Below are 18107 nucleotides of genomic sequence, written 5' to 3'. Positions count from 1 at the left end.
CTTTCAGATTTGATTTACGAGAATGGCTCATGGAGAACACCTCTTATCTTTCGTGTTTTTGACACTTCAACTGCTAAGGCTATTTTGGCTATGGAACCACCTCTACTTGAAATTGATGACTACCTGTATTGGAAATACACTGAGGATGGCGCCTATAATATACAATCGGGCTACAAGTATCTTCTACCTAAACTTTCGCCACGACCACCACAGTTATGTGTCTTCCCATGGAAATTGATTTGGCTAGTTCCGTTCTCAAACAAATTCCCCCTTTTCATTTGGCGCCTTGCTCATCATATCATCCCGACAAAGACTGTTCTAGCCCATAGAGGTTTTAGCCTTGATACTTCCTGCCCATTATGTCGATCGGGTACAGAGACTCCTGAGCATTTGTTCCGTTCATGTGATGTAATTCAGCATGTCTGGAGGGCTTCGTTGCTTGGAATTCGATCTATGGCTAACTCAAATGTCTCTTTCATTAAATGGCTCGCTGATCATCTGTTGTATCTTCACCGTTCTTCATCAACAAGTTTTGATGGTTTGCTGTACTTCTTGTGCGTCTTGCGCTCCATTTGGCTCACTCGGAACTCCATTGTTTTTGAAAATGCTACACTTGCGCCTGTACGCATACTTCGTCTAGCTGAGACCTTGCATCGGTCGCATTTAAGTTTATCTTCTCTTTGTCATGAAGAGTTTCAATCACGGCGAATTTCCAATATGGCAGGTATGTATCCGACAATTTCGAGTGCTACGGTCTCTTATGAGATCTCCATTTGCAGGAGTTCCTTTCAGGATGGATATGTGGCTACTGTTGTATCTGACTCTTGCTTGCCTAAGATCTTCTACTTGCGTGCTTCCTCTTTCTTCGCGGCGCACTCTCACGCATTGCACCAGTTTATGAAGACTCAAGAGTTTTCTTTCACTGATATTGCTTTTATCGTTTCATCACAAAAATTATTTTCAGTTCTGGCATCTCAAAAGTCAGTCCCAATTGATGTGCGTAATTCCCTGCGAGGAATTCGCACTTTCCTTCGCTCACGACATAACTGGTCGGTTAATTTAGCTACTAGTTAGTTTACTGTTGTACTTGTATTTGTTTTAGACAATTTGTTTTCTTTCCTTTAATATAATGGTTTACATTTGTCGAAAAAAAAAAAAAAATGAAACAAAACTTTCCATCTCCCAAATTATTCCCTTGTTCTTCCCTAAATCACCAAACCATACTTTACTGATGCTCGGTCATCGCACCACCACCATCATCGCTGTGCCACCACCACCACCCCCTCCTTAAGTTGTCATATTCATGCCCTCTAGTTCAAACACTACTGAACTCGTCTTACCAGGCCACCAACATCATGCTTCCCTCCTGCCGTCGACCACCACTGTTCCCTCCTATTTCTCAAGTCATCGTACAACCGTGCTCTACTGTTGTACTGCCAATAATAATCAGGTATGTTTATTGTTGTTTATTATGTTTATTATTAGAATGTAAATTTATTTGTGTGTGTATGTGAAAGATAATATAGGAAAATATATGTAATTTGTGTGTTGTTTATTACTCCAAATATCAACCTATTTATACAACAAGGTTGATGAGTGATACAATGTATCTACCGAGTCAAATGCAAAGAATTGGTAAATACAATGATATCAGTAAATACAAAGAGCAGACTACTATAAAATAATAAATATGATGAGCGGAAGACGGAGTGGCCTACTCGGCCTAACACCCCCCCCCCCCCCTCAAACTGGAGCATGGAGATCAAGAATGCCCAGTTTGCGAAGTAGGAAATCGAAATGAGATGAAGCCAAAGCCTTCGTAAAAATGTCCGCTAGCTGGATGTGGGTAGACACATAAGACGGTTTAATCAAGCCAGTAGAGATAGCATCACGGATAAAATGGCAATCCACCTCGATATGCTTCGTTCTTTCGTGAAATACGGGATTATGAGCAAGTTGAAGAGCGGACTTACTGTCACTATAGACATGTAAGGGACGAGGAACAGAAATACCAAGCCCTTCAAACAAACCCACCAACCATTTTAATTCGCATAGGATGGCTGACATGGAACGATATTCGGCCTCGGCAGAAGAAAGGGACACCGTCTGTTGTTTCTTTGTCTTCCACGAAACGGGAGAGTCACCAATAAATACGATCCAGCCTGAAACCGAACGCCTCGTCAAAGGACAACCCGCGTAATCTGAATCACACCATCCTGAAATAGTAAGAGAGCTATCTGAACGTAACAAAATTCTTTGTCCCGGTTTACCATTGAGGTAACGTACCACTCGAAGAGCGGCATCCATATGCTCTTGGCGAGGCTGATGCATAAATTGAGACAAGACATGAACGACATAAGAAAGATCAGGACGAGTAACAGCGAGATAGACCAAACGTCCGACAAGACGTCTATACCGCTCGGCATCATCAAGGAAAGCACCAGATGCAAGCCCAAGTTTATGATGTTGTTCAATAGGGGTAATGGCGGGCTTGGCACCCAGAAGGCCAGTTTCGGAGATTATGTCAAGCGCATATTTTCGTTGACACAAATAAATCCCCGCAGAACTACGAGCAACCTCGATACCCAAGAAATACTTCAAGACACCCAAATCCTTCATATGAAATCGAGTCCCAAGGTAGGCTTTGAACGATTTTATGGTCTCTGAATTATTTCCAGCAATAACAAGATCATCAACGTAAACCAAAACATGTAAACATACCGCATTCTTGGAATAGCTGAAAAGAGAGTAATCGGAATGGGACTGAATGAAACCATAATCACGCAAGGCTGCTCCTAATTTTGCAAACCAACATCGTGGCGCCTGTCGAAGGCCATACAAAGACTTTCGCAGACGGCACACCTTACCTTCTTTACCGCGACTAAAACCTGGGGGCAACCGCATATAAACTTCTTCAGACAAATCACCGTGCAGGAAAGCATTATGCACGTCCATTTGATGAAGCTCCCAATTTTTAATAGCGGAGACTGCGAGCAAGGTCCGAACAGTTACCATCTTGATGACAGGTGCAAATGTCTCTCTATAATCAATGCCTGCAACTTGATGATTTCCGAAAATAACCAACCGAGCTTTATACCGCTCAATACTACCGTCAGAGTTATATTTGATTTTGTACACCCAACGACAACCAAGAGCTTTCTTGCCATGTGGAAGATCGGTGAGCTCACAAGTACCATTATTTTCAAGTGCCGTTATCTCTTCTTGCATATCCCGACACCAATTGGGATCAGTGATCGCGACACGGAAAGAGGGAGGTTCATCCCCCGTGGTTATAGCTGCAAGAAAGTGTCTCTGGCGAGGGGAAAATTTGTTACAATTTACGTAATTAGTAATAGCATAGAGAGTACCTGAGGATGTGGAGTTTGGTGAGGCGGGTTGGTCGGTAGTGGCGGCGGTGGTGGTCTCGAGAATGTAGTCATTCAAATGCGGAGGGAGTCGTTTAGTCCGTTTGCCACGACCCAATGTAGGAGCAGGAGGAATGGAAGAATCAACCGGATTGGAATTAACATCAATGGGACCCCTATCAGAATTGACTCCTTCACTCCCATTTTCAGTGGGAGTGGCACCGTCATCAGTAGCTCCTGTGGTGTCATCTGCACTCTCTCGCGGGTTTGAGTCGTGTTCCGTGGTTTCGAATAAAATGGAGTCATTGGGTGGAGATTCTAGTACTCGCGAGGCACTATCAATATTATCAGAATACGGGAAGCTCTCCTCAAAAAAACGAACATCCCGAGAGACATAAAACGTACCCGTCTCAATATCATAAACTCGCCATCCCTTCTTGTTATAAGGGTAACCAAGAAAGAAACACTTGCGACTTCTTTTAGCAAACTTATCCCCCCGGGTTTGGTAATTGTGCATAAAACAAAGGCACCCAAAAACCCGCAAATTATCATAGGAAGGGGCGGAACAAAAAAGTAATTCATAAGGTGTCTTATTGTGAAGTAAAGCAGAGGGAGTCCGATTGATTAAATAGGCCGCCGTCAACACACATTCACCCCAAAAAAATTTCGGAAGATTACCTTGAAACATAAGAGCACGTGCCACATTTAAAATGTGACGGTGTTTGCGTTCAACACGGCCATTTTGTCATGGAGTTCCGACACAAGATTTTTGAAATAAAATGCCACTCCTAAAAAAATAGTCGGCCATATGCTCAAACTCCGTGCCATTGTCTGATTGAACAATTTTAACCTGTTTAGAAAATTGAGTTCCAACCATGGCTAAGAAGCTCATAAATATTTCTGTAACCTCGGTTTTGTCGAGCAACAAATACACCCAGACGGCCCGAGAATAATCATCGACTAAGGTAAGAAAATATTTTGCACCACAAGAGGATAAAGTGCGATAAGGTCCCCAGAGGTCACAATGGATTAAATCGAAAATGGCAGAAGCTTTATTATTATTCAAAGAAAAACTTGTCCGGCTTTGTTTCGCAAAATGACAAATATCACAAACATGCTCGAACTCGGCATTTAAATGACTAACAGGAGGAAGTAGTTTTACAATTTTATTAGATGGATGCCCAAGCCGCTTATGCCATAAATTTAAAATATCCGTCGTGCTCACGCGATGCACCACCGGCCCGACCACCGCACGCAAATAGTAGAGCCCGTCCCGCAGCTCACCGACTCCAATCCTCGTCCTCATAGAAGGGTCCTGGATGGAACAAGAGTCATTATTAAATTGAAGAACATAGCGAGTGGCGGCACTTAATTGAGATACGGACAACAAATTACAATTCAAGCTAGGAACAAATAAAACATTGTGAAGAATTAAAGAATCAGTTAAGTGGACAGTTCCGGCCGTATGAGCAACAACCGAGAGTCCATTAGGCAGGCTCACAGCACGCGGTGAAATGGAGAAGGACTCGGTTAGCCATCGTATATCACCCGTGACATGGTGTGATGCTCCGGTGTCGATAATCCAATCGGGAGACATGTACATACCATTGAGACGATCATGAGAAGAGGATGAAGTCGGACTGGAAAACACCATATTAGCTTGAGCAGGGGAACGGCCTGAAGCACGTTTTTGAGAGCGAGCACGTAATTCTTCGAGAGTGCGAGGTCGATCGCCCGACCAGTCCGGGAACTTCTGGGCTTTAATAAAACAAGATTGCACTTCATGGCCTTTTTCATTGCAAAAAGAACAGGTTAACTTTCGGCGTTCTTGGCGTTCCTGCTCGCGAAGAGCTCTCCAATCGGGGATCGAAGTTGACCCATTATCACGCCTCACAGCACATGCCATAATTTCAGAAGGATCGACAAAATCCGTAACGGAACTAGCGTGAAGCCGCTCTTCCTGTAGAACAACCTGATAAGCTCGGTTGAGAGACGGAAGAGGATCAAGAGCTAACTGATGGGACCGAATAGCGCCATACAAGGAGGCATCCAATCCCATAAGAAATTTATGCAGGCGCTCGGAATCCTGTCGCGCGAGTGCTGCCTGGGAAATGCCACAAGTGCAGTGGCCACACTTGCAAGCGAACGGTGGCTCATGGGAAGCGATAGCATCCCACAAAACCTTTAAATTTCCATAATATGTGGTGACTGACATGCCCTTAGTTTGCTTACAGTCATTTAATTGTGCTTTTAACGCATGAATTTTGGAACCATCGATAACGGAAAATCGCTCCGCCAATTCTTGCCATAATAGCGAAGCATCCTCCGTATATGAGATGCTATCCCGAATACAGGGATCGATGGAATGCATAATCCATTGCACAATAGTGCAATGGACGACAACCCACTGGTCAGCGAGAAATTCATCAGTAGGCTTAGTAATCGTGCCATCACAAAAACCGAATTTTCGCCTCGATTTAAGAGACATACGCATGGACCGACACCATTCTTCGTAATTGTCGGGTCGGAGTTTTATGTGAGTGATTGTTTGCCCAGGCCCTTCTTGATTGGCAAGAGAAAAGGGAGATAAGGGATCGATTTTATGATCAGAGTTGTTTGCGGAGTTGGCGGAGTCGTTCGTCATGGCAGAGGTAATAGACGAACGAACTACAGGGGATAGAAAAAAGAACACACTGATACCATGTGAAAGATAATATAGGAAAATATATGTAATTTGTGTGTTGTTTATTACTCCAAATATCAACCTATTTATACAACAAGGTTGATGAGTGATACAATGTATCTACCGAGTCAAATGCAAAGAATTGGTAAATACAATGATATCAGTAAATACAAAGAGCAGACTACTATAAAATAATAAATATGATGAGCGGAAGACGGAGTGGCCTACTCGGCCTAACAGTGTATCAATTCGTTGATAGTTGTTCGTCTTTATCGTATTTATGAATCATTAGGGTGAGTTGTGTTTATTATCTTGAATCGCCTTGTAGTTTGAATTTAAGGCTTCTTAATTGGTTTTCTTCTTCTCTATAATTAGTAATGTTCATTATGAAAGATATTAATAGTCTGGTGGCTAGGTGAATTTTTTTGTTGCTAGGTTAATAGGTTAAGGTGGTTGGTCTATGTTCTGGTGTGGCTGTATATAACGTAGTAGATTAGTTGCCGAAATTAATTGTTGAAGTAGATCTTGTATCCTTTTATGCAATGGTGGCTTTATGTGATGTTTTCCTTAATAAAAAAGAGCATTTTTAATTCTTTCCGACTCAATTGCTGAATGAAATCCTATAAACGACACCCAAAATGAGAAAACAAGGAGGGGAATCGTAGGAAGAAAAGGGATGCGTTGAAAAAAGAAATTTGTGTCATACAAGGGTAGCAATACACTTCATGCTACCACTGATGGAAGAATAATTCTTTAGTGAGCTTGCTTAAATGATACAAGATACCACTTCAAATAAATGAACATAAATAGTTCAGCGAAACATATTTAAACTACATGAAACTTAAGCAAAGTCATAAACAAAAAGTTGAAACTTTACTGCCACAATACCATCCTCACTAATATGGCCGTGAGAACAAGAAGGTGTTCTTCAAGAAAGCCCAGCATTATGTTAAGGAGTACCAAGAGGAGGTTTGTGCTTTTTGCGGCTATATACTTAGATGATGTTACTGGTGTTTAGTTCCTTACTTTGACATTTGTGTTTTCATGAAAAGTTGGCAATCAATTTGAGGAAGGAAGCCATGCTGAAGGGAGGCTTTTTGTCGAGCCTGAGTCTAAGCTATCGTTCATCAATCGTATCAGAGGGTTCATATAGAGCTTGTTTTCACAATTTTGTATCTGTTTCAGCGTTTTTGAGAGTGATTACTGATGGTTATTGGTCTCATGTGCAGTGTCAACGCCATGCACCCTAAGATAAGGAAGATATTGCAGCTCCTTCGTTTAAGGTAGGTGTTATTTTGAATATTTGATCCCTCACGGTTAAGCTTTGGCTGTTCTCCTTCCACTACGTTGGTGCTTCAAAATCGCTCTATTATACTGTGATTAATTGATTGATTTTGTTCGTCATACTTTAAATTTGTTGGTCGTTTAATTGCAAATTGAAAATCTAGAATTCTAACCTTAAGTTGTCTCGATTTAGGCTGTTGACGACAGTGTTTCAAAATATCTAGGGTTTTCATATCAGGTTCGTCGTGCTTTAAATTTGTTTGTCGTACTTTTGGGCCATTTTATAAACTTTTGCCTTTTCGCTTGCTTACACTTTCTGTTATATTTCTTAGATGTACATACTAAGGAGGGTTTCTATGGTAGCTTTAAGAGCTACATTAAACCTTCAACATGGTGCCAGTAAGGATTTCTATATATGCTCCTCGTCTTCAAGCATATGGTCTCCTAGTGTTTGATCAATTGTGGTCTTTTCTGATTTGTGGCGGAAGCTTACGAACCTGGTGATCTATTGTTACAGGACTGTTGTATACAAAGGACGGTTGAAGCCTTCTCAACTGAAGGAGTATTATTATTGGGACCTTGGCAGTGAGAGGTTTACAAGCTACATGGCACTGGTAAATATATATTTTATTCACATCTTTCTTTGTCAGCTAACTTGTACTTTAACAATCAGAAGCATCGGATCAACGGGTAACGATGAAGGTGCAAAGTTGAGGAATGACTTTTAAGGCATTGGCATATGATCCTCAAATTAAAGTAGGTGAGTCGTGAGAACATAACAAACATCTGACGATTGAAAGAACCATATTATCCTTAGCAATGCTCGGTTTCCTGGTACGGCGCAAACTTGCTTCTGCACTCGCCTATCTCAATGATAATGTTACACCTTGGATTTCTATAACAATGAAATTAGAAAAAAATGAGTAATATAGCAAGTAATGCCAAATAGATGAAAAACAAATAAGCTTTACTCTGATAAATTGCAGTACAAACAGATAAAGTGAGTTGTTCACTATGTAAATAATGATAGGCTCAAAATAGCAATGAAATGCAGTAGCAAATTAAGAAGGCTACTTGGTTTTATTACCAGAAATTACAGAGGAAAGATTAAAAGGAGGGAAACTGATGATTTAATTCGTAAGGAAATTATTAGGCTCTAATGAGGCTTATATAGTCTTAATACTTGGAGATCAAGCTCTTGATTAAGGATAAGAATTACAGTTGTCCCTATTAGTATTCTCCACTCAATTCCATGTTGATCCCTTCTTGTACTTCAGGTGGTTGGCAACGGATCCAAGGTAAATATACTGAGTTGTTGCCTTACCTCTAAACCATGGTTTACCTCCTTCTGACCGCAGTTAACATTACTTGACATCAGCACGTCGCAAGACTCGTCAGCATTTGAATTTCTCTCGCCATTGTTGACATGATCATTTGCATTCTCAGGTGTATCAGTTAATTTATTATAGTGTGGAGCTAATAGCTGGATTTTCTATATTTGCATTCTCAGGTGTAGCATAAAAATATTGCTACGAAAAATGAAACTGGATTCTCTACATTTTTGTCAACACTTTAAGCTTCAGATTACATAAACTCAAGTGATTTTGACTCTAGCGATTATAGTTCCCACGAAGGTAGCTTTGCTGAAGATTCTGATAATGCCGATAATGAGGTACTTGTATTTTAATGCTTCACGGTTTTACCCCCTTCTAATAATGTGTTACTAGAGAATCGTGGCTTGCTTTGAATGTCTTACAGTATTTTTTTTTTGGGGAAAAGGTACGCTTTCATTAGAAAAACAAGCTATTACAACTTACTTCAATCAAAAGACAAGAAACAAATAAAAGGCAATTATATGCTTCTACCCATTCCCTGATTCATATCCTATTTCTTTTAATCTTAAGTCCTTTTAACCTTCCTCTAATCTGCCCCTGCACACAGGTACACAACATTTCAGGTCTAAGTACACTTCCTTCAATCCTGCATCTGTTTCTGCTAGTCCATATCTAATACATGGTCGCTGCAACAAATGTGTTTCATGTCTAATACATGGTCCATGCATCTGTTTCATGTTGTATAGTATTACAAATGGGTTTTGCTTTTTATCCTGATTTGTCAATAAATTCCTCTAAAAGCTTGTTAGTGAAAAACTTTAGTACGATGGTTTTATACTGCCTAATACTCCCTCCGTCCTGTCCCAATTACTTGTTTGCCTCTGATTAAAATAACTATCACAAAGATTAAAAAAGACAAACTATTATCTGGATATACCAAGATAGTTTATACTGCCTAATAGTCTAATACTCCCTCCGTCCCGTCCCAATTACTTGTCTCATTCTTTCACACCTCTTGCATTCAATTCTAGTGGTACCCCATATACTCTCATCAGTACTCTTATGAGCTTGTATATCTTTCGTTAGTGTGGCGACCTTGGTAACATAATTGTAGAATCATATACTATACATGTTCACAACTTCTGTACTTTGCTTCTTATCAGACATGAGTACATGTCAAGATAGAGACACTTAATTGTTGAAGCCATTTTGCGTGCTTGCTAATTGACATTGTTTGGGTTAGTTGATTAGTAATCTCATTTTTCAGCTCCTGTTCATTAAAGTTTTTATTTACCACCTTTGATTTGAGACACATCTCGTGACCATGGAGGGGCAAACAAGATGGGACTATACCTGAGTTATGGTATGTATCCTATGTTGTATTATTTACCACCTTCGATTTTAGACACATCTCGTGACCATGTGCTCAGGCCTCCTGCTACTTAAAGAGGGTGCTCTCACACATCTATCCCAAGTTTTGTCTGCCTTTCTATATGTAAATATTGTTGGTACGCTAAATGCTATAGAAATACTACTTTCTTAATTGCAAACTTATGTTGCTAGCTAGCCTTTCTATATATAAATATAGGTGCTATTTCCCTTCTCATTGCAGATTATGCTCAGACCCGAGGATGCGAAGATACGCCAATAGAAGAGTAAAGCATTGTATCTGGTTGCTTCAGTTGGAGCTAATTGCATAGGTGTTTCTGGGGTAAACCTTAATCTGTAATTGTGGTACTATAAAGATATAATTATGTCTATCTATTTTGCGGCATCCAGTTTGAATTGATATGTAGTTTTATGTAAGTTTACTAGATGTTTAGAGAACATGTTTAGAGAACATTTAGTATAGATTAGCTTAGTAACTAAAATGTTTGTAGATTATTTATACACTGGTATTCGGAACATTGTTTGGTTGAATTAAATGTAATGTTTTACATGTGATGTATTAGTGGTTGGTTGGATTTTGTGTTTCACATTTTTATGTTTTGGTATTCGGATTGTTGTTTTTTGGGGAGGTGGTGCCGAAATTTCGGTAGCAAATTTATAATATAAAAAAATACATTAGTAAATTGCGTCGGTTCTTGAATGAAATGAAGCAAATGAGGGAAACGAATTTGCGCTAAAACAATATATCAAATGCATCAGTTCTTATAACAAATGACGCAAAAAAATAAAGAAAATGCATCGGTTCTAAAAGAACTGATGCAAATAATAACTATTTGTGTCGGTTGTACATATTTATTGCGTTAGTTCTAAATCTTAGAACTGACGCAAATGGTGGTTTTTTGCATCGGTTTTTAAGACACAACTGACGCAAATGTTGAACTTTTTGTGTCAGTTCACAACTAACGCATATTAAATACGCCCCTCGATATACATCAGTCAAAAACCGACGCAAAAGGCCCTTCATAACTGACGCAATAAGGTTTTTTCCATCAGTGAATTATTAATCCCTTTTAAAAGTTTTTTAATAATTTACTCCCATAAAATATTCTCGGGTCAAAAATTACACCCATTTGCACCTTTTAGGCTACAATTTCTGTCAAAATTCAGATTTTCAGTTCATAAGTCTAATTTTATGACGAAAATACCCTCCCTCCTTCAATCCAATTCAATCTCCATTATACATCTCCCTCTTTCAACCCATAAACTAATACTCACCCCATTATTCTCCTGCCTCCTTGGGTTTCCGACACCGACCGACCCTCACCGCCTTACCCTTTCGACTCATCCCATCTACCACCACCCACAACACCAGACTCCAGCGACAACCACTCGTCGCCGACACCATTTCTCCAACAAAGATCGTGCACGCCTTCCCCTTGGCATACATATCCACCAATATGACACCAAATGATCATAATCAGACAAACAAATGGCGAAATCGTCCAAGATATTTACGGCTTGGTGTTCAGCGTCTTCGTCTTCGATAACAACGTCAACACCTTCTTCTTCAGTCCTTTGATAGCCAGAGTTGCGGTAGCAGCGGCGGAGTCAGTATAACAAAAGCAGTGGAGCGAAGTTGGGTATGAATGCCTTTTTCACTAATAAATCCAATTTTGAAATCTTCTTTTTTAATCAACCCCGTGATTTTTCGTCATTCGAGGATTTTATTAGTGATTTCCAAAAGAAATTGGAACAATTTCACTAAACCCGGTATTTTGGGGCATAAAATGTCAAAAGGGGACATTATTAAGGCATAAAATAGCATAGCCGAATACTTTTTGCCCAAAGACGGGTTGTGTTTTCATTTCAAAAGGAAGAGCTGCATTCCTGTCTTCTCGTCTCAGTAAGGAGCGAACGAAAGAAAAGATAACGAGCGATAGTATTACCGCGAAGTCCTCAACATTTTAGATTGAGCACTATCCCGAAAAATTGGGGTTTAAATCCCAGAAATTATTCTTCAAGCAAGTTGATTCAATAGAAGTAAATTTGGGGAAAATTTTTGGGGTTAAAAGTTGTAATTGGTAGAATAGAAATCTATCCCCCTTACTAAAATATGAGTAGGCCTAGCTACTGTTCAAAATGAACAATATCTATGAATTGCGTTTTGGGTTTTGCTTGACATATACGTTGCGTTTTGATTCCAATACTAAACCTCTACTTTTTTTGTCTCCTTCCATCACACTGCACCGTTTTTCCCATTTCTCAATCCCTCATTTATTTTGCTTTCCTCTCACATCAATTATTTGGGGATCCCAAAGCCTCTTGATCTCACCTTTGCTTCTCTCAGTCCAAAGCTTCTCACATCAATTCATCATTTCACCTTTGCTTCTCTCAGTTCTCCCAAAGCACAACTTTGGGTGTTTTAATTTGATAGAATAATGATCTTGTTTTGTGTTTTAGTTGTTGATCGTCACTTACCCTCAAAAAATTGGTATTATTGTCGAATTTATTTAAATTGAATTGCAGATTTTGACGATTTTAATCTATGGCGATTTGCGGCGTTATCACCAATCGAAGCTTTGCTTCCCCCTATCTCTTCTGGTAATTATTAGGTCTAATTCATAATTTTAAGTTCGGATGGGGCTACAAATGCAGTTTTATTAGGGTATGTGATCAAATGAATGATTTTATTAGGGTATTGGGTCATTGTTGAGCTATATTATATTATTGAAACTATGTTTATGGAGATCAAAACTCATGAGCCAAGGTTTATTAAGATCATAAGAGAGTCTCCAACTTCGTTTCTACAACTTTGTGGGATTATATGCATTTTAGGACTCCATTGATCATTGTCTGTAACTTTCTTTGATCAGTGTTTTGTCTTAAATTTACCTTTTTAGTGCATCTTACACCTTTTGTCTTTTATATTTCAGGTACCAAGCTAATTGCGTCAACAACACCACCACGTCGAGGTCTGGGAAAATGCGGCAACTGCCAACAACATCGTTAAAGTTCCGCTGAACCCACTGCAGGGGATATTAAACCCGATGCCGGTGTCGGTGTGGGTGTGATACTCAAAGATCAAGCTCCACAATCTCCAGGTATATACTCTTTTTATGGCGATAAGGTAGGTACTTGCTTTAGTATTGACATTGAAATCAAATAATTTTTTAGACATAAATATCCGTGATTACCATGTTTATTACTGGTCATCATTTGTATTAGGTGTTCAAAGCGGGATTAGATTCTGGCAAGTATCTTGAATTGCCTGATGGGGTTCTCATTAATTAAAATGGAGAATTTCTGTATAAGCTGTTCATTTCCTTACTAAGATCTTCTTATAGCTTTTATGGTGTTATGTAATTTAGGTCATTTGCATTATGGCTTTTCACATTCGAATATGTACCATTGCAGAGTTAGTTAGTCGTTAACTGATAGGATTGAGTGGGAAGGAGTAGATTTTCCTAAATGAGGCATTAGAATTGGTAATATTTGATGGTAATTGACTATTTAGTCTATTAGAAGCGTACTGAGCCAATTAAATGGGAAGAAGAAAGTTTTTCGAAAAGATGCATTTGAATTGATTGTATTTGATGATGTACTATTTTAGCATACTAGAAGTATACTAATCAGATTTAGTGAGAAGGACAAAGGAGTAGTTTTTCGAAATGAGGCATTATAGTTGGTTGTATGTGATGATAATCTTCTGTTTTAAGAAGCATTTTATTAGGGCGATTCTTGAACTCACACCATTGTCTCTCGCAAATGAATAGAGCTATTTTAGTAGCGGTGCTTAAAAGAATGGAAATAGGAGAGTTTGTTTCCTCAATCGAGGTATTAAAGCTTATTGTAGTCTTTTTAAATCAGGTCAAAGAGCTATTTTGCATATTGGTTTATAAAGAATATATAATGTACTAAATTGGTTGTGGAATTCATTATTTCAAATTATCACTTGGGTCCTGGACTCCTGGTACTGGCTGGCGCGAAATGCGGCTAATATCGCCAAAATATAGGTCAAATTACGGTCAGGCGACTTCAAACCTTGCAGAAAGATGGTGTTCAGGTGTAGTGACTGTTATTTAAGAGTTAAGACCATAGTGAGAATGAATTGTTATCTCATTCTTGATCAACAGTATATAGCATACGATTGGTTGCTTGCTACTGTTTTGTTGAAGTGAGTATGATGATGTTTGACATTGACGCCTAAAAAAAGAAACTGCCATTTCCATTCACTTCCTCATCATTTACATTATGATGTACACTTTGCCAAGCCCTAATTTGCATTCGAGCTGTTTTGAGTTTGCATGCTGGATTATGTCTTGCCAGATCAGGTCGTTTTCAGGTGATATGTTTTGTAGGTTGGGTCGAGTATGCAAATGATTATGTGCTGCAAGGTCATGACTATGCTTTTCTGTAATTAGTTTTAGTTTTTTTTTTTCGATCGTCTATTTCTTAATTGTTGTTGTTGTGTTGCTGCTGTTGTGGTTTGGTGAGCAAATTGGAGTTAAGTTTGTAAAGCTTTACGCTTTTTTTTTGTTTTCCTTTCATCTCGGCCATTTGTTTACCTTTAAATCTTTGATTAAAATACACCCAAATAAAAAAGGAAAACAAATGATTGATACGGTGGGACTGTTGTATAAATTTTGTCATGCGTGCTTGTTATGGTTTGATTTGTGAGGAGATGTTTGAATTGGAGTTCACTTAATCATTGATGGATAAGGCTTGAGGGAGTTGGGTTTGAGTGTTTGTTGGGGTTAAAATTACAGTTTGGTGATGAAGGTAAGGGGGAATTCATTGAAATTATTTGAGATTGTAGGTAGAGTGAGTGATTTTTTTAGAGAATATAATTGAGAGAGTTGGAGAAGTCGAGGGGATGATTGAGGTGAGTAAGAGGCAGGGAGTGGGAAAGCAGAATGACATGAGGCTTGCTTATTAGAGCTCAAAACTGTGCGTTTTGATGGAGAAACAATTACTGTTCATTAGGAACAGTGACTTGCCTTGATTGTTTAATTTATACTCCCTAGTGAGTAGATTGGGTGGAGGAGTTTTTGGGTGTGTAGCATGTAATTATTGTCAAATCATGTATTGAAATAATATAGAAGACTCTTTAATGTTACTTTCAGATAAAAGATGAGTCTATCATCCTAGGAGTCGTTTACGACTTTGAAAATTGCTCATCTTGCTAAAACTCTCGCCTGTAGTCAAGTAAAAGTTTATGTTAGTCTACCTCATATCCTTTTGGGAATAATACTCCATAAGAGGGTAGGAAAATGAGTTAGTGGTAAGGAGTTGGTACGATCGCACTCGCATGAATTATTGCACTGGTTTACTATTAAGGTTATGTTTGTTCAGCTTGAATGATTTTAGTAATAGTGCTTTGTTATTATATGTGGTGTTTGTGTTTGTGCTACACGTGTTAATATCGTCATACTTACAAGAATTGTTTTATATTTCTTGAAGGCCAATGCATCTGGTAGGGAGCATTTTTAAGATGGCGAGTGCTCTTAGAAATCGTGGGCTATGTTGTTTGTTAATCTGGCGATTTGTTAAATTTGGTTTGAGATAATGATAGGATCAACAAATTTGATGGTGTTATTTTCCTCCATTTGAGAGAGTAATCATCGTTTCCTAATGTTGTAGGGTGAATGAATTATCGCGGTAGCCTTTGGGTATACAAATCCAAAATAAAATTAGTCTATGTTTTGTTTGGCAAGTTGAGTTGGAGTGAAACAGAGCCATAGAGGGGAGGGAAATGGAGGGATCGATTGTTCTCCCTCTAAGACAAATCAAAATCCTTTTTTTGGCTATTCTTTTATGTTTTAGTTTAGTTGTTCCTACTATATTTTCCAACAATCAAATGCTGCCCTAAATTTCGTGGAGAATAACTTCAGTTCCGACATAAGTTGTAAGTTTTGTACTGGAGCAGGTCAATCCGTCTTCTTCGAGTTATGCGTCAGTCCATTATATAGAGTGCCTGGCTGCCACAATGAAGTACCTTTCTTCTTTCAAATTGTTCAAATTACGTTTGTCATTTTGAGGTATTTTTTGGAAGGTAAGTTGTTCTTGTGTATTATCATTTTCAAAAATGTGCAGTGGTAATGTAGCTTCATATTTAATATCCTGATTCCTAATTCATTGAAACAAGAATCTGATGAAAGTGTACATTATCAAGCACTCATCAAAATTTAGCAAAGGCTGTAATGTATAAAGGGTCAAACATGATTATATAGTACTTGCTTGAAATCACCTCTATTATATTTGACTTGTTCGCTAGATATTCCATAATATTATTGCTCCTTTTTTGCTGTTGTGGTAATTTTGTTGTTGTAGTATGAGAGTACAAGTTCTCAACAACCTGTTGTCGGTGTGTTTGCTGGGAAAGAGGCGTACGACACATTCCATTTACATTTGTTTGGGAAAAGTCTAATAAAAGTTTTCAGAATATTTTTTCACTAAACGAGATTTTTATTTATTTTGTCTGTAGACTATTCTAACTTATTAAAATGATGGTTCATGTTAGCCCTTGGGAACCAAAACTTTGGTTGTGGTGTTCTTAATAAGAAATTTGGATACTGTGATTACGCGATAGTGACGTTACTAGATTTTGATATCAGTTTATTAGCAGTTTAGGATATCAATATTTAGGATGTCTTTTTGTCACTTTTTTTTCAAGATGCATAGATAAGCTTTGAGTCCATCGCTTTTTTATGTCATTTTAATTTCAGAATCTCTAAGAAGAAAATATAGTGAATTACAAGGGAACCGAGGGACTATATGAACTTCCCTCCTTATTTGAAACATAGTTAGCCATTCTAATTTTCGCTATTTTACTTTTCATTAAGCTTTCAAGTTTCGGCTGTTAATTTTTCATTAATTTTCAGTGTTAATTTTTAACTTAAGAAATTTTGGTATCTATATAGGGAGGCATTTCAAGATTATGGAGAAGGGCAAATGCTCGCATTGAGATGTCAGAGCAATTTTTGTTTGGGGAGTGTCGCCCAATATGACTCGCCTTCTAAGAGATTGTAAGTTTGTAACACAGCAAACCACAAAGACCTTCCAAGGCTATCAATTCAAACTAGTTATTTCCTACTTTTATTCATCCTTTTGTAATTATAGTGTTACATTGGTTCAAAATTTTACCCCTTATCACATTGTTATTGTCAAACATAATGCATTGGTTTTTTTGTGTTTTTTTTTATGTGGTAGTGAAAATGCCAGATTTTAAGGGTGAACAAGGAGAAGTAGCTTATAGCATCAATATAAGTCCATTACCTTCTCATTTATTCTAGCATTACGTTCATTTTTATTTTTAGGTTAGACTATGACTATGTTTTAAAGGGACAATTAGTTTGATGTAATGTTGGGCATCATATTATGATGTGTCATCTGACATAACAATATAACATACACGGATGCGTTCTCAACACTCGGGTAAGAATCCATACCTCTTACAGTCCTTTACTTTGTAACGGGCAACATATTTGATAAATTGTCTATTGTTGTTGTATTGGTTTAGCTTAAGTTATATTCATTTAAACATATAAAAAATGAATTTGGGTAATCCATTCATGAATCTGGACTGAACTCAACCTACTCTAAAAAATGGTTAGTTTATGTAATTCATGAATCTGTGCTGAACTCAACCTACTCTGAAGTATGGTTAGTTTATGTAATTCTCCACACAAATTTCAGACTCTGTTTTGCAAAGATGAAGGGGTAGGGTTCATACATCTCACCCCGTGCCATAGGCAAGGAGCCATTGAAGCACTAAGGTGATGTTTATCATGCAACTTAAATCGAGTCATCAAAGACTCGCTTTAAAAGTATACAGAACTTCTATTTTAGTGTTCTGGTGGAATTAGAACTCCACCAGAACTGATTACTGATACTTGAATTAGTGATTATGTGTACACGAAAATGACGCATGGTATTTGGTTTTGGAAAAAATAATGTGAATGAATGGGAAGTGGGCAGCCTCTCTAATACTTTATTAGATTAAACTATAGTAAATACAAAAGCAACATTCAAACTCATAATATATGGTTGACA

At 38.2% G+C, this 18107-nt stretch overlaps 1 protein-coding gene and 2 long non-coding RNA genes across 9 annotated transcripts; 2 read left to right on the top strand and 1 right to left on the bottom strand.

Annotated features, from left to right (window-relative positions):
- The first annotated feature begins 1159 nt into the window (after positions 1–1159).
- On the top strand, positions 1160–10624 carry LOC141640000 (uncharacterized). Of its 7 annotated transcripts, XR_012542795.1 has the most exons (7): positions 6920–7331; positions 7526–7570; positions 7665–7731; positions 7850–7924; positions 8006–8092; positions 8843–9004; positions 10279–10624. It is a non-coding gene; the product is annotated as an uncharacterized LOC141640000 (long non-coding RNA). The 7 variants fall into 7 exon arrangements; XR_012542793.1 differs by lacking the exon at positions 8006–8092 and having other exon boundaries at positions 7850–7946; XR_012542790.1 differs by having other exon boundaries at positions 7850–8092.
- LOC141639995 (uncharacterized) lies at positions 4395–6101 on the bottom strand. Its single transcript, XM_074448964.1, has 2 exons — positions 4971–6101; positions 4395–4680 (listed from the first exon to the last, which is right to left on the bottom strand). Exons 1-2 carry the CDS (start codon positions 6007–6009, stop codon positions 4646–4648), a joined length of 1074 nt encoding a protein of 357 aa, XP_074305065.1. The 5' UTR covers positions 6010–6101; the 3' UTR covers positions 4395–4645.
- A 544-nt stretch (positions 10625–11168) lies between the features above and the next one.
- On the top strand, positions 11169–17248 carry LOC141640002 (uncharacterized). The gene is made up of 4 exons (XR_012542797.1): positions 11169–11695; positions 12582–12656; positions 12989–13156; positions 16976–17248. It is a non-coding gene; the product is annotated as an uncharacterized LOC141640002 (long non-coding RNA).
- The last annotated feature ends 859 nt before the right edge of the window (positions 17249–18107 follow it).

Source organism: Silene latifolia, unplaced genomic scaffold, assembly GCF_048544455.1.
Source record: "Silene latifolia isolate original U9 population unplaced genomic scaffold, ASM4854445v1 scaffold_70, whole genome shotgun sequence".
Classification (NCBI taxonomy): domain Eukaryota; kingdom Viridiplantae; phylum Streptophyta; class Magnoliopsida; order Caryophyllales; family Caryophyllaceae; genus Silene; species Silene latifolia.
The sequence above is the reverse complement of the archived record's forward strand: the minus strand, read 5'-3'. Positions and strand labels throughout refer to the sequence as shown.